Source organism: Macrobrachium nipponense, chromosome 43 (assembly GCF_015104395.2).
Source record: "Macrobrachium nipponense isolate FS-2020 chromosome 43, ASM1510439v2, whole genome shotgun sequence".
In the NCBI taxonomy this organism is placed as follows: domain Eukaryota; kingdom Metazoa; phylum Arthropoda; class Malacostraca; order Decapoda; family Palaemonidae; genus Macrobrachium; species Macrobrachium nipponense.
The window spans coordinates 15,108,080-15,125,708 of record NC_061104.1 but is presented as its reverse complement, the minus strand read 5'-3'; the positions used below and the strand labels follow the sequence as shown (position 1 = coordinate 15,125,708).

At 36.1% G+C, this 17,629-nt stretch overlaps 1 protein-coding gene across 18 annotated transcripts in view; it reads right to left on the bottom strand.

Moving 5' to 3' along the window:
• The window catches only part of LOC135213540 (rho GTPase-activating protein 26-like), a 452,328-nt gene that overhangs the window by 74,181 nt on the left and 360,518 nt on the right, over positions 1-17,629 (bottom strand). For 17 of the 18 annotated variants that reach the window (XM_064247486.1, XM_064247475.1, XM_064247473.1 and 14 more), the window contains exons 4-6: positions 2,537-2,647; positions 1,609-1,713; positions 760-834 (exon numbers count right to left, since the gene is read on the bottom strand). In XM_064247486.1, the coding sequence (XP_064103556.1) occupies positions 760-834; positions 1,609-1,713; positions 2,537-2,647 (291 nt within the window). The remainder of the gene's footprint in view (positions 1-759; positions 835-1,608; positions 1,714-2,536; positions 2,648-17,629) is intronic. The other variant, XM_064247476.1, reaches the window with a different exon arrangement.

Below are 17,629 nucleotides of genomic sequence, written 5' to 3'. Positions count from 1 at the left end.
AATTATTACTGGAACTGGCTTGTTTCCACAAAATTTGACATTATATATATATATATATATATATATATATATATATATATATATATATACCATATATATATATATATATATATATATATATATATATATATATATATATATATATATATATATATATATATATATTATATACATATATATATATATATATATATATATATATATATATATATATATATATATATATATATATATATATATATATATATATATATATATATATATATATATATATATAGATATATATGATATATATATATATATATATATATATGATATATATATATATATATATGATTGTGTATATATATATATCTATATTATATATATATATATATATATATATATATATATATACACACACACATACACTCTTTGTTTCAAAACTCTATTTGAAAAACTGGGTCTGTTTTCGTAAAATCCTCATAGATAAGAATAAAGGCCCCTTCCCCTTGAATATTTGCTCTAGTCACAGCAGTCAATCTTCCCTCTCACGACTCAGCTCATAATCAATTGGCAACATCATTATGTGCCTTTATGAATATCTCATAAAAAAAAAAAAATTGTCAGATACCACTGTTTTCGGGGAGACAGACAAAGAGGCAAAATGGCACAGAAAATAAGTCTGACAAAGGTAAGGGTATCTGAGAAAAGTCTACGCCAAGAGGCACAAATCAAGGTTTGCGTGAGTTAGTGTGAAGCAGCCGGAGGACACATTACCGTCTTACGCACCTCCAGCATCTTGTTTTTTAGCGTAACAGACTCTTGGCGCGTGGCGAGGAAGTTCTCACGCGTCTGTCCAGCCAACCAGCAGTGTCGTCAAACAGCATCAATAAATGAGTATAACGACCAGAAGAAACAGCAGGTGTGGAGGATGACCAGGAAACAGTTGGTATGAAGGAAAAAGAAAAAAATATTTAATACAATTTACTACATTAATAGCCATTGAAGAAAACTAATAGAAATTTAGTATAACAACCAAAATCAAGGTTCCCAACCTTTTTTGCCTGCACAGCCTTTCAGAAGTCCTTGGCACCTTTATTTAAAAAAACAGTTTTGTCAGTACTATTCTGTATAAATTGAATTTCACTGGGACAAAACTTTGGCTGTGGATAAATTGAAAATTAAAATACATATTTTACTATGATGTTGCTTTACTCAATATAAAATGAATGACAATACAAATGTGACTATAAGAGCAGTTAGAGCAGTTGCACTATAAATGTATGAGTAATGTGCACACTGTTATACCTGTAATCGAACTAGGTAAAAAGATGCCACAGCCAATAAGATTCAGGTATAATGATGATACAAAAATTGCATTTAATATACTAGTTATTTTACCAGAGATGAGAAAGGGAGTTATGATACAAGAAAAGTATTCATAGTTTTTAAATTGTATTTCCAGCTGCAGCACATTGGTTGGGTTCCATTGTTTTAAATAGTGTAACACCATATGACTGCAAAATAAATCATGTGCAGTACATTATATATGAATATCAAAATATATAGTATGACTTTACAAATTAAATAAACATGAGCAAAATATATTGCTTATATGACACATACCCTTTGAACTCTAACTTGGAGATCCCGCATGTACGGGTTGCAGTCGTTGAATACTTCGTGGCCTTGGTGATAGAATGTCAGCCAACCATACATATAACTTAATAACTAAAAAAGATAGCAAAATTTCATAGGTTAGTTACATTTCTTTACTACTCTTGGTAAAAAACACACACATACACACACACACACTTATCCATACTAAAATCCTTGGAACAAATTGTCCAAAAAGAGGTGAGTTATCATGTTGAATACAAACCAATCCCTAAAATTTCTTCAAATATCAAAAAGCAGATTCTGCATTTCATGTAACTTACTTTCATTACTGACCTCAATCTTCGTCCTACACAGTTAACATTGCAATGATTTCTAGTCTGTATTTAACTAAAAACACATACTATTAGAAAGTGTGCAGGCACCTTGATGAATTTTCAGAACATATTAATTGAGCATTTTTATCAACAATAATAATGATAAGCAACAGATGAAATTTTTGTAATCAAAATATGTATAAAAACTCTTCAGTCTATCATTGGCAACACTGTTCCAATCTTGGAATAAAAATCAGAAGGGGAGAAACAGAGTAGTGGTATAAAATCATAAAACAATCTATAAAACTATCTTGATAAATGATCACTGATTTGATTTAAAATCATTTATTTTTATAATATATTACACACACACACACACACACACATATATATATATATATATATATATATATATATATATATATAATATACATAATAAAACAAAAAGGCCAGTGGTCATAGATTATCACACAGAATAAACTCACACCCACAAATTTTTCAGCCAAGACACAAAGTGACTACTTCAAAGTATGAATCTACATTTACACCACAACTTCAAAAACATTAAATGTCCTACACGGACAAACGCGACATTAAATAAAACACGAAAAGGCACTTACTGTTTCGACGAACTCAAACTTCTTCCTCTCCTGAACCTCCTGCAGCAGAAACACATAGTCGAGTGAGGCATGAACAAAATAACGCTGTTCCATTTCCACCGACGCATCAGCCTGCAGAAGAAAAATAGAAGGCGTGTTTTTAATGTCCATGGCTGGCAGTCAATCGTTGGAAAAGGGGTTAGGGATACAAATTATATTAGCGATTATACACTTTGCCCTTATTTTTGTTGTTGTATACGTATCGTTTCTTTGACATGATGTGATTTGGGTAAACTAAAAACACACACTTCTTCGCAGTGTTTCCAATGTAAATCGTAAGAGTAGTAATGGGTAAAAAAAAAAAAAAAAAAAAAAAAAAACCATTATACGCAGTGTTTCTTCCGTAAATCGTAAGATTAGTAATGGGTAAAAAGAAAAAAAACATTCTTCACAGTGTTTCTTCCGTAAATCGTAAGATTAGCAATGGGTAAAAAGAAAAAAAAACACCATTCTTCGCAGTGTTTTCTTCCTAAATCGTAAGATTAGTAAATTAATCGTCGTGAGTAACACTTGGAAAAAAAAGTGACGTCTAGGATGACACGTGACTGGCAATCCACAATTATTTTTTTTTTCATCATTCACCATCAAGTAATTACATTGCATGTGTATTGCAATTCCATTGCAGCAAGTAAACAGACCAAAAATTCCAATTGTACATAATTACATTTCTGTTCTCACTGAAATAACGAGTAGATATATGATTACATCATTAATCTTCAACCTTTCTGGCGAATGAATAATGATATTTAGTCGCCTCTGTCTTTAAGATAGCAAAAATAGCTTAGAGAAACTATTGTGGCTTTCATTTATGTCTAACTCATGAATAATCAATGTCCTTACTTTGATCTAGATACAACCAAAAGGAGGTCTGCTGTGATATTAATATTTACATCTCAAATTGACATGTGATATTTTGTGAGAACAAGGAAAATGTTTGAAAGGTTTGGCTACCGTGTATTAAAACAATTTGGTGGTCTCTTCTTTCAATTTTATAGAAAATGCTACCTTTTATTTTGGTAAATCAGCAATTCAATACCCTTTTTTTTTTTGCACAAATTTAATAAATGGGTTGTCGATCGTGTTCGAGTATCGAAATCAAGGACCTTAGAAGCCCTGGCGATAAAAGAACAGTTCAAAAGTGTCAGTGAGAAGTAATGGAAATAGGAAAAATTCAACAAATCTATATAAAAAAAAATGAGGTGAATTGTATTAAGAGTAGCACCCTATTACTACTTCACTACTGGCTAACTTTATAAAATACCGTTCATGTATCCACAGAAGGAAGAAATGATGCCACATTTCCTCATAGAGCGCTTTTGAGACATGCATTTCATAAGCTCTGCAGTTCCAAAACTTAAATTCTTAACGTAAGGAAGCGTCTCGACTCGCGGTTTTCCACGAGGCATTAGGAACTTTGAGTAAACGAAAAGAACTAATGGTTCATAATGATTTCAGGTCGTTTGGTCAATAAATGGGACTTGCCACTTTTCTTCTCATATATACTAATATGTTCTATAAATTTCTTTGCACTTAACCCATACTACTTACAATACTAGCTAACGAGTCTAAACAGCTGAAGAACGAGTGGCGCACGCTTAGACGAGACCCAAAATCAAGCGCGCATACTCGAGTCCGAACACTTAAAAAAAAAAAAAAAAAAAAAAAAAAGTAAAAAAACAAGCGTCCAAAACACACACACAAAGGCAGGTAAACATTCCGGCTTGAGTTCTTCAAAACGTGTCAAAAGGGAGCTGGTTCGTTAAAAAGAGAGTGGCCCGCCCCTCTGTGACACAGCCATCGGCGTCCTTGGGCGCTTCACAAAGACAGCCAGCGATGAAGAGGGTTAATGGGATGCATAATGCAAGCACTCCTCCTCCTCCTCCTCCTCCTCCTCCTCCTCCTCCTCCTCCTCCTCCTCCTCCTCCTCGGGGGATCTGTTTGTGAGAAGTAGGCAGGGCTCTCTCTCTCTCTCTCTCTCGCTCTCTCTCTCTCTCTCTCTCTCTCTCTCTCTCTCTCACACACAAAGACAGAAGAAGGGAAAGAGAAGACAGTTTGGTGAAAGAGGAAGAGATAGAAAAAAAATCAGAACAATTAATTACGGAACTACGGTATGTCCGGAAGCAGAAAAGGATTTTTATTTACTTCGATGATTTCGAAGATAGAAATGCATCGTATAATTTACGTAATGAGAAATGAAACGCCTTATTTTGTTGTTAATTCATCGGCGATAATTATCACAGATCTGAAGAGCCACATTTCAAAATATAAATTGCAACCAGCAGCAATAAAACGTAAGTTCCTATTAGACGTAATCTAAATTAAGCCTATGGTTTTTGGTCATAATTCAAAATAACGATGCTGACACGTAAATGTCGAGGAAAATAATGAAATATATATCACAACAATACGTTATATAGACACCTTTATAACGAACGCACTTCGCGTCCATGTCCAAATACAAGTAAAAAAAATGAGGTCTATGAAGAGTCGACAAAAGCTCCAACCAGCCGAGAGTCTTCATTAATAATCAGTGTCCACGAAACCTAATCAGTCCCAAGTGAAGAGTTTTTCATCCTCACTGTGTATCTGCCGACGGCTGTTCAAACTGGCTGAAGTACCCAAAGCTTCTTATGATGACTCCACTCGACCAGAATTACTCGTTTGATTGTAAAGGAAGCCGATTTCCACGTTTCAGCCCCAGATGTAACTGTTTGTCCATTTCATCGTGCCCGAGTAAATGTAAAAAAAAAAATAGGAAAAATTGTCACTAGATAATAATTTCGCAGCTTATAAAGTGAAAATTATTAGTGACGCAAAGCGTATCGATTTCTGCACTGTGGTTCGATAACAAAGGAGCTATTTTTTGCACGCGTTGCTACAGAATTTGTTTCCAATATTGATAACCGTATTTGTTGGAGGACGAATTCGACATTTTGGCAATAAAAGAAAATATCTGCCAATATCGAAGCTAGACCAAAAACTTAAAAAAAAAAATCCAATAATGAAACAAAACAAATTCTAAACGCGAGATGCGACAATTGAAATGTTACGAGGAAGACACTCGAGCATCACTTCCCGATTCCCGGCACCTTTCCTCCTTGTCTCTCGGCTCCATCAACTACTCCTCGTCTCACTCCGTCCTACTCCCTTAGTGAATTCACTTGAGCATGTTCATCCTAATTAGATCTTAAAATACACTACTTCCAAGTCCTCAGAGTCCAGGAAATAAGGGGGTGGGCGTTATCTCTTCAAGAGCTTTAGTTCCTGGTTCAAATGCAAGGGGAAAATAAGGAAGGTGAGAAAAAATAATAACTAAATAACTTTCTGTTAAGGAGCTTTTCTCTAAGATAAGATGGACTTTAACTATCTGCCGGACGACGATTATATATATAATTATTATAATGAAATGTCCTTTCGAGGTGGAAAGGGAACAACAAACTTTGTAAATATGTAAGTTCCAAAAATTGAACAACAAACTTTGTAAATATATTAATTCCCAAAAATAAGTAAAAGCGTCGAAAGTTTTAGGAGCAAACGTAATATAAGCGGATTTTACGAAAAAAGGTTGAGAAACCTCTACCGAACACAACGAAAACTTACATTATATGTTGTCATAAAGACAGATATCTTTAGAGAAAACAGTAGTTTAAAAAACTACACCATCCACAGTATTACTTGCAAGCTGAATTTAAATCACAATGAAATTTAACCTAACAAATTCATATAAAAAAAGCTTCCTGAATTCAGAAGCCGACGGGAAGGGCAATTCAACACCCTAGTCTAGCCCATGGCCAAAGAAATATGAAAACGGGTGAAAGGACATGACTGGGGTTTTACCCCCGAAGGACTGACTGACTGACCGATTTAAGGCCCTCTGGCGTCGCGTAACCTTGTACAAAGTCCTGCCACCAAAGGATATGAAAACTAGAGGAGTCCTGCTGCGCCAATACATTCAAAATATGGGTCTCCTTTGACTTCAGTAACTATAAATTGTTCTTTATTTTATACAAAATTACTTTGCCTTATAAGGCAATTTTAGAAACATGAATAATTACTATGAACCAACAACTTCAAGTTCACGTAACTGAAGATGAATAAAGTGGAATTCTCCGATAATCGATAACAGATAATGGAAGCCTGATTAGGACTCATCAGACATTGGAAAGAAATATGAAAAATATACTACGTAAAAAATAAAAGAAACCCTTATTAGGAAACACAACTATTAAAAATGTACGTGGTACAATTTTCGAAAAGGATAGACCCAAGAAACGTTAAGATGATAATAGTAATGAATAACTCATAATCATATGAAACAAGCCAAAAAGGTTACGGACTTGCAAAGTAAGTTTCTAAAGAGCATATTTTCTTTAAGCCTTAAGTGAAGAAGTCAAAGTAGAAAATAGCCTGAAAAGCACGTTGAACAAAGGACATAAACAAATAAAATGTTGTATACAAAAGCAGCGTTGCAAGTCAGGAAAACTGAGAAACAATGGCGGATACGTTTTTATTATGAGAAAAAAAAGGGGTATACGGTGTTGTAGCTACTACTACTACTACCACTACTATTACTGATAACAATAAATGCTGCAGCTACTATAGTAGATTCACATCAACCGTGCATCTGATGTCTAGGCTAGTCTCTTACGACGCTCTTGATTGGCTGTTGATTAGCCAATCACAGGGCTGGAAACTCTCAGTCTCTCGAGAAAGTTCACATAGGCAGGATGTACGTTCCACTCCTCCTGAGGGATAAGTCTTTCAAAAGTATCCCTCAGGAGAGGTGGAACATACATCCTGCCTATGTGAACTCTCGAGAGAAACTGAGAGTTTCCAGCCGTGTGATTGGGTTTATCAACAGCCAATCGGGAGCGTCGTAAGGCACTGGCCTAGATCTCGGATACAAAGTTGATGTGAATGTATTAAGACGCCGTGGGACCCAGGGCCCCTGGCAGCAAACAAACAGCATTTCCGGCTATTTTTAGTAGGGGGTTTTCCGACCCTTTATTTTCTATTTTCCCCGCTGTCCTGCATCTAAAACAAGAAAACCTTTATTAGCTGTCAGTGGACCCTCGCGCCCTCGTAAGCAGCTGCAGCGATTTCATTTGTACCTCTCACTCCACCCTCCTATCCGCCACAAAAATAACTTTCTCAGAGAGAGAGAGAGAGAGAGAGAGAGAGATAAACCCAGCACTCCTTTTCGCTGTCCACCACAGTTCCTTTAAAAAGCCAGACAGAGAGAGAGAGAGAGAGAGGAGAGAAGAGAGAGAGAGAGAGAGAGCACAACTTTCCTCCGTCCACCACAATTCCTTTAAAATGTCAGAGAGAGAGAGAGAGAGAGAGAGAGAGAGAGAGAGAGAGAGAGAGAGAGGCTAGAAGAGGACAAGGCCCTTGCCATGACAACAATGCGGCCACAAAAGGGACAATCGCAAGCAATCTGAAGGAGGCAGGAGAGGCGGAGGAGAGAATGAGAGAGAGAGAGAGAGAGAGAGAGAGAGAGAGAGAGAGAGAGGAGGGAGCGCTACTCCAGAGAGGAGATACTTCAGGGCCCACCAGGTATCAATATCTCTTGCTACATCATCATCGTCACCATCATCAACCACAGCAACGGACCCAAAGGAACAAATTGCGAAAGAGAAACTGTTTCATTAATTGTACGCAGGAGAGTACTGTATAGTATAGTGTAGTTAGTGTGTGTGTGTGTGTGTGTGCACGCTCGTGTGTAGGTATGTATTTAGGTAGGTATGCGTTTATACAAACACATACATGAACATGCACACACACAATATATATAATATATTATATATATATTATATATATAGATATAATATATATATATATATATATATGAGTGTGTGTGTGTGTGCTTGTGCTTATATAATAAACTCTTCTGTTTAAAACAATTATACGTCTCAAGTCTAAAAGTCCCATTAAAACACTTTTGCTTTAAAGCTAAGGACTATATTTCGGTGGTCTGACTAATATATATATTATATATATATATATATATATAAGTATATTATATATATATATATATATATTATATATATATTATATATATATATATATACATATATGATTTTCGTAAATATTTCTTGGGTTGAAGGAAAACTTCTCCTTCTAACAATCGAGGCCTGTCAGGGGGTACAACACGATGAAGTGAAATTCAATGACACGCCAATACAACACGTAAAAAATAATGAAGTCAATGAGGACCTCCGCCGGAATATCTCAAATCGAAATATCCATTTCATTATGCAACGGGAAATAATGACTTAGAAAGAAATTATTTATTTTATATTACATATCCCATCGCCCGAAGAGTTTCACGTGGTTTTTGTGCTTGGTAAACCATCAATATATCGGAAGAAATATTGGTAGAAAACAGGTCTAGAGTCTTGAGTCAGAGACTGCGGAATCCCTTCTATGTAGCTACCTACAAAAAGAACACTGATGCCGGGAAGATTGTATTTGATGGGATGAAATAAACCTTTTAGTTTTCTGTAAAAGAAAACCACTGAGATGGCTTTTTGTCTGTCCGTCCGTCCGTCAGCAGATCTTAAAAACTACTGAGGCTAGAGGGCTGCAGATTGGTATGTTGATCATTCACCTTTCATTCATCAAACATACCAAAATGCAGCACTCTAGCCTCAGTAGTTTTTTTTTCTTTTTTATTTAGAGGTAAAGTTATCCATGATCTTGCGTCTGGTACCGCTAGAGGTGCCAACAACACAGGTCACCACTGGGTTGTGGTTGAAAGTTTCATACAGCATTATACGCTGTACAGAAAACTCGCATTTTTCACTTGTTTATTTATTGTACATCAACTTCCACACTCAACCCAACTTAAAACGTAAAAGAGAATTTTTTCGCAATCAGTGACACAAAGATGCCGACGCAGAGGGTTGAGGAGAGAGAGAGAGAGAGAGAGAGAGAGAGAGAGAGAGAGAGAGAGAGAGAGAGAGACATCGCCAGGAATTAAAAAAAAAAAAAAAAACCGAGTCAGCTTCTTCAGGAATCTAGGTGTATATCTTGTGAAGTAAGCAGAGTGTGGATGAGGAGGCGAACCTTTTGGAAATGAAAGGAACATCCAAAGACAAAATATAGATCCGGGAAGTGGGATCTTTAAACAAGGAATTACTTGACGCTACTTGGTAGAATAGATGATGATACGGGGATGTTACATCTACAGTACAAAATAAAATATGAGGACGACAAAAGTGATTAAGAGTGAAGTATGTGATAAATAAGTCAACATGGGCCAAGGTAGGCTAGAATGACGTCAAACATTAAAAAAGGACAACAAAACTGATTAAGAGTGAGGTAAATGACGAAGAAGTCAATATTAGCTAAGTTAGGCTACACTTATACAAACACACACACACACAAACACACAGAAACTATAAATATTTTAACAAATAAAAATTATATATAAATTGGATGTAATTAACAAAGAAAGTGGAATGAAATGGAATAGAATATGAGATTTAGGCTTGAAGCCAAGCACTGGAATCCAAGGGATTATTCAGAGCTAACAAAGAAAGGGAAAAAAGTAGGCTATTCCTTGAGCCCCCAAATCTGAAACATTATATCAAAGTTGAGTAAGACCCAACCTCTACAGCACGCAAATCCCAGCTTTGCAAACAAAGTCGCTCCGAATACAGGGCCCCTCCGCAACTACTAAATCTCACACTGACGTTAATGAAAACGTGTAAGCAGCGTAACGAATGAAACCAGTAGTACCTTAATAAAGGGCTGCCGCGTTCCCGTTTTCTTTAACGAAGCAGCATCGAGGCCTGCAGTAACGAAACTGACTGGCCCACAATTTTAAAACAATTAAAGTGTGGTAGGGGTTTAGTTTTTGGTTTGTTTGTTTGTCTGTTTGTGGTGTTTTAACGTTGCATGGAACCAGTGGTTACTCAGTAACGGGACCAACGGCTTGACGTGACTTCCGAACCACGCCGAGAGTGAACTTCGATCACCAGAAATACATATCTCTCACCCCTCAATGGAAGGGTCTAGAATCGAACTAGCGGCCACCGAGGTGGCAGGCCAACACCATACCGACCACGCCACTGAGACGCTCTTTAGTTTTTGGTGTAGTTTCCCTTCTTAAATGCTTCCATTAAAAATATAAGTGACACCTTACTCGCATCACCTTTAGGCAACCCAGTGTTGACATACATACTAATCCTGTCTGCGTTTGTTGTGTTTGTGTGTGTGTACTGGGACGACAATGGAACTTCAAAACTTCAAACACAAATAATATGTCCTTTTAATAACGCTCCAATTCTTTCCAAACAATTGAAGCAGTATTAAAGGCACAGGACTCCCTCTCCAAGGATACCTATAATTAAAGTCCGGGAGAGGGAAACTATAATAGGAAAACTATAACAACGGATCGCAGGGGATTATGGAAAAGCATTAGCCTAAGCGTATTCCGCGTAGGCGGCGGCGGCGCCGGTGATGAAAACGGGGCTGGGCGGGCTATGTATGTGGGTGTGTGTGTGGCTGCCTAGATGGAAAGTTTGTTTGCCTTTGGTATGTGTAGAGGGGCGGGGTCGATATTTCCGTGTTGAAACTGATACTGTGTTGACGCTCATTATCTAACTTGTTAGGAGCAGGCGACAAAGGTCATCGCTGCCCTCCTTCTCTCCCTGACCCATTCCCGCCCCGCCCCCCAATAATCTAGCCCCTCTACCCACACAGCCTCCTAGGTCCCTCTCCGCCCCACACGACGCCATTAGGATCATCCTCCCCTCTTTGCTCGGAATGTTCCTCATAGTCGTCATCTTCATCGTCATCAGCCTCTCTAACCTCCATGCTGTGAGCCCCCATCTCTTCTTAGAGAGAGAGAGAGAGAGAGAGAGAGAGAGAGAGAGAGAGAGAGAGAGATCCCTGAACACTGCACAGGGCATTTTAAAATGTACGACTGAACACTTTGAAATATCTCCCATTCAGAATTCATAACTGCGTGCTCTTTAAATTTTCAGAAAAAGTCTGGCAGCTGCAATGGAAATATATAAGTTGCAAAAATTTACTTTACAACTGAAAAAAGTAAAGACTCGTATGACAGTAGAACGACGTCTGGTGATCATTAAACCCATTAACATTATAAGAATTATATGTCACGAATTCACAACACTTATAAGAGATTTATGATCACACCAGTTCTCTAACTGAGCACCCGGCCGCAGGTAAATGATGCAAAAACATATCAGTAAAGAGCGCTGTTACCCCTTAAAACAAAATCTGACGATTCGTAACATACTTTTTCCTTTCCCTACTATACCGTGCCTGTGTTTAAGAATATAACCACCTCTAATCGTGGACATCGCTTCGGTAGAACTATAGATTTGCATATACCTACTCATAAACAAATGAAAGCACTAAATCAAAGTCACAAGATAATGTTATTGAACAATCGTAGCTCCTCTAGAGTTGGATCGATTATATTTACCCCTCCAAAATAGTGCAAACAAAACCTACCTTGGGTATTATTAATGATGTAAACTGGCGTCAAAAGAAATATGGTCACCGACGAAGGAAATATTTCACAGATACTGGAACATTCATCTTAAAATCAAGACATTTGTATGAAGCGAAAAAACAACTATGATAAAAAGCAGACACCTCCTTAAGTAAGTATGCATTAATTTTATTATATATATGTGTGTATATATATATACGTATGTATGGTATATATATATTATATATGTATATACATACACACACACACACACACACACACACATATATATTATATATATATATATATATATATATATATATATAGATATAATTTTTATTAATTTAACGACACGTAACAGCAAGCAGAAGAAAAAAGTTTGAGAAAGACAAAATATTGAAGCCGAAACTCTACGGAAATATAGATGAAGTTTCACTAGCCGAAGGGCATTATATCCATCATTCAAGATAATATCAGTAAAGTCTTTATGTTAATCAACATAAATAAATACATGAAAACGCTGACAGATCTTCGTGACCAAAGGAAAATGCTTCCCTCTCCAACAGTTGCTTTGTTCCATAACAATGATTTTATGCTGCATTAATTTAGCAAAACAGAAGTCTAATAATGAGTTTAGGGTTTGTATTATATATTCAAGGAAAGGAATGTCAAGATGGGAGCTGATACAATCATGATGCAAAACCTTTGTATTGAATGGAGAAATGAATGTGGGGAAGATAAAAATAGTTTTTTAATGTATATCAATGGGAGAAATTTATTTCTTGGCCACGAAATGTTGAGTACCGCTGTGTACTGACACGGTTTAATTTATTCTTAAATTTCCATGTATCTAATCCTTCATTCTGAGACCCCAGAAGGAACTGCTTTCTTATATAATTAGTCTCTAACCAAAAAGGAAATGCACTTTTTTAGCATCTCTGTGTACTATTTCTTTCTAAAATGGTGAAAAAGCTACCTACGAATCTCACAAGACTTTAAAAGAACTTAAAACAAAAGAGAGTAAGTAGGATAAAAGAACGGGAATAAAAAGGATAATACAAAAACTACCAATCGCCTGCTTCCACCTCCCTCCCCGCCTCTTCTCCTTGAGGCTTGTTGTGGTGCTATACGCTCGTCTCACATTTTCCCTTGGGGAAAGGCTACGATACACCGTTGACGTCATCAAGGCGTAGTAAAACGCAGCTGCCCGGTTCTGGTTGCTATGGTGAAATTATTACACACGCGAGAAGGCGAGTCTCCGCGACGAGAGAGAGCCGTGGAAACGCATCACATGGGGAAAACAACAGCCAACGTGACGTCAGGGCGGTGAGGATCAACATCTCCTCTGATGGAAAACATCGCCGGCGACGACGGTCTTGATCGAAAACATCGTCATCATCATCATCATGAAGTCGAGATGTCGAAAACATCTTGGACAATAACATCAAACTGGAAACATATTCGCCGACGTCGTTTTTGATCGAAAACATCATCATCATCATCATGAAGTTGAGATGCTGAGATGTCGAAAACATCTTGAACAACATCAAACGAAGAAAACCTCAATCGCCATTATCATGATCATTTACCATAAGGCAAAAATGAAAACATCATTATTTCAACACCGCCATGGAATTGAAAGAATCATAACCAAAAGGAAATTAAAAATATCACTGCCAATGTTGTTGTTGACGTTCACGAAGACAGAAATTAAAAATATCATCCACAACAAGTACACGAACTTGGAAATTTCATTATCAATGTCATAAATACAATCCACAACATGACACTAACAATTTCAACACAGTAATATCCGTATCATGAACAAAACCACCAACATGGAAATGAAGACAACATCAAGAATAATAATAATAATAATAAAATAATAATAATAATAATAATAATAATAATAATAATAATAGCATGAGTCAATAGAATTGGGAAGAAATCCACAATGATTGAGAAGGATAATTGAGCAGATTTTCGAAAAGTCTAGTTTGTATGTATGTTTCTAATGCACATTTACGTCTACAATCGTGGATTTAATAATAATAATAATAATAATAATAATAATAATAATAATAATAATAATAATAATAATAATAATAATAATAATAATAATAATGAAGCGAGATGAGAAAACTGGCCATCGACTTTTATAATCTACTTAAAAAGAACAAAGCTTTATGAATTTTTTAAAAATCAAATAATATTTCTAGTCACATTAAAGAGCTGGTAAAAACACACTGAGAGAGAGTTACACCTTTACACGATTCCAAAATATGCCACTGACGTCACTAAGAACCTGAATCAGAAAAGTCACTGATGGGAAATTAAAATCTCCGTTCCAACGTTACTTCAATCTATCAACCCAATTATATTTTAGCGCTTGATATCATCGGGTTCAAACATCAAACAGAATGGAAATAATTAGTTATGAATAACGATAAAAATTAATGTCTTATGCATGTCTCTGACGAAGAAATTAAATTTGTTAACTCATTAGAGTGTTCGTCAAAAATTGTTACAATTACAAAAATAATAATGTATCAGTACCTAAAGTTTATATTCACACACATTATATATATATATATATATATATATATATATATATATATATATATATATATATATATATATATAATGTTATTTGTCATATGTCTCTAGCTTTCAAAGCAACAAATTCCACGAAGCAAAATTCGATCTTAAAAACAACAGAAATATAGTATAATATAGTGTCAACATAGTATAGTGTACCTATGCAAGTAAATGTAATAGAGTATAATATACTGTCAACAATTTCCTAGAACACAAAAGGATGCACAACGATCTATAATTGTGCGTGTTGCTGTGTGAGCGCGGGCGCGCATGCGTGTGGGAGGGTGTCCGTCCTTTTTGGTGGTCAGGGAAAGTCTTCAGATGTTCGCTTTCTCAGAAGAAAGGATAGAAAGGAGAAAAGATCAGGGAAATTCTCCAGCAATCAACAACGTATTGTGTGAGAAAGGTGGTCGTATAGCTGTAGTAACCACTCACTGACATTCCAGATATTTACGTAGTTTCTCCTGATGGCAAACTGGACAAGGGGTGATCAGACCTCCAGCTCACTCGGGACGCGTGCAAGATTTTCCCCTTTCTCGTGCATAAGTTGTAAACATTATATTCCTAACTTTAACACAAAGTGATCATAGTAATTAATACTCATACATAGTACTACTCATACTAACAACGAGTAATATCGACACAAATTAAACGCGTTCATATATTCCCAGTTATAAATGGAAACACAATATAATCGAAAAGAAATGTAGTCTAAATTCAGTACACCAAATAAATCAAAACATGCTGAAATCTATGGTCAAATAGAGCCTTGTTTCACCTACGAAAATTGAAATAAATATGCTTTATTTTATGAAAATTTATTTTTCTATACTGTTTAACATGCACATTACTTATTTTTTACATTTTCATTCTAATAAATAAATCATAAATATCCTATCTTAAAATTCCTATATCTTTAACTAAACGCGAAACACTTTTTCAGACCTTTTTAGGCTTTGCCATAGACGTTTCCTACCCCCGAAAACAAGAACAATAATACAGTAGTTTGTAGGCTTACTCCCCGAAAACACTATGTATGACAGTACATAGGCACCAAGAGAATAACGAATGTTGGTAATATCTCACATACAAGAATTAAAATTATTACGATTTCCCCTCATTTCAAACATCAGTATTATTTTATCTGCTCTATCTTCCTCGTGTTTTGAAAAATAAACCAAAGTCATTTTTACTTGACTAGTGACAGCTGCAACATTTAACTGCTCTTTTCCAGGTATTTTTTTGTTTGTAAGGTGTTTTTGCGTTGCACGGAACCAGTGGTTGTTCAGCAACGGGACCAACAGCTTTACGTAACTTCCAACTTCTATCACAAGAAAATACACATCTCTCACTCCTCAATAGAATGCCCGAGAATCAAACTCGCGGCCACCAAGGTGGCACGCCAACACCTTACCGACCACGCCAATGATGTGCCTTTTTTTGGTATGGTGATTAATCTATAAATATTTTTACCGTACTGCCTACCATGTGATACATGCTTCGTTGAATCTGATTACACAATCTGTCTTATGCCTTCAAAGTTAATGGACAGACAATGGAAGACGTAGAACATACTGAAATCCAAGTCTAACGTTATGTTACTTGACTCAACATAAATACCGATTATTCTCATTCCTGAAGGAAGTTATTAAAATCAGCCATTCTCTCATTTAGCATACTTTACTGTGTGCTACAGGTAAAGCTGGGATAAGTTTGACAGCTACTGTACCTACTCAGTAGTATGTAACCAGAACTTCTCAAACGGAACGAAAACTTTGATGGCGAGCTGAGCTACGCCGTCACAAAGCACTAGTCACATTTAACCAAAACCAAGACTATATTCTTTGAAGAATAATTAATGCTGAAATAAAATAATGTGACTCATTTTTTAGAGAAGAACATCGCTAACATTAAGCATTTGTATTTCAGAATTATATGGTCAGAGTACCTTTTTCATTTTTCCACACCGTAACAACTGCAGTTTCAAGTCATTCGTCGAGTTCAGGTCCTATATAAATGTAAACTTCAGCTAGTCCACAGTTAGAAAGAACAGCAGACAGTTGTTCAAAGCCATGTTCGTAAAACTAATGCACCCGAAGGAAAACACATTACGAAAAGTTTCTCGTCTCATTTTTTATATAACACCCCTCGCATACAATCTCAGCCAACACCAAGTCGTTACTGTATCCATCTACACTTGTACTTTCATAGTATTAGCAGTGACCTTTATATTTACTTGAACATTTCCCAGCATATAACCAGCATCCCTTACGTAATACCATTTCGTAAACAACAGGGACACAACGACTAGAATTACAATTAGCAATACAGTAATGTGCCTAATACGTGGGTAGAATATGAGCATGGCTGGACCTGAATACGAGATTTCCCATGGCTGGGCTTGATTCGCAAAGAACGGACTTAATTCCTGACCACAAAAAAATTTACCAACAGGTAAAACGCGTTTGAAATTGTGTAGACCAGAGAAAGCCTGTCTGTATGACGCATATATTCAAGTGTATGAGCTGACACATATCAATCTATCTGTTAATGCATACAAACACACACACACACACACACACACACACACACACACACACACATATATGCTGCAAATTCGGATTAAATTATAACGAAAACTTTCCCCATAGATATATGTCTATCAGCCGAAAATATTGTATCCAAAGACATTACCTGGCACTTCAAAATTTGCAAATAAAAGAAAAAAAACACCCACACACACACACACTTATCTAAGAATAAAAATGAATCAGCGTTTGATTTGCTAAAATCTGAACGTCGCCTTTGTTTCATTCCATGGGTCTCTGCAAACGAATTTAGAGGGTAACCTTAAAAAAAATATATTTGATTGATACTTCATACACTTTTGAAGCGCATATAGCTACGTGTAGAGCGAACTTTTTTTTTTTTCTTCCCCGTCACTCTCAGAGAGAGAGAGAGAGAGAGAGAGAGAGAGAGAGAGAGAG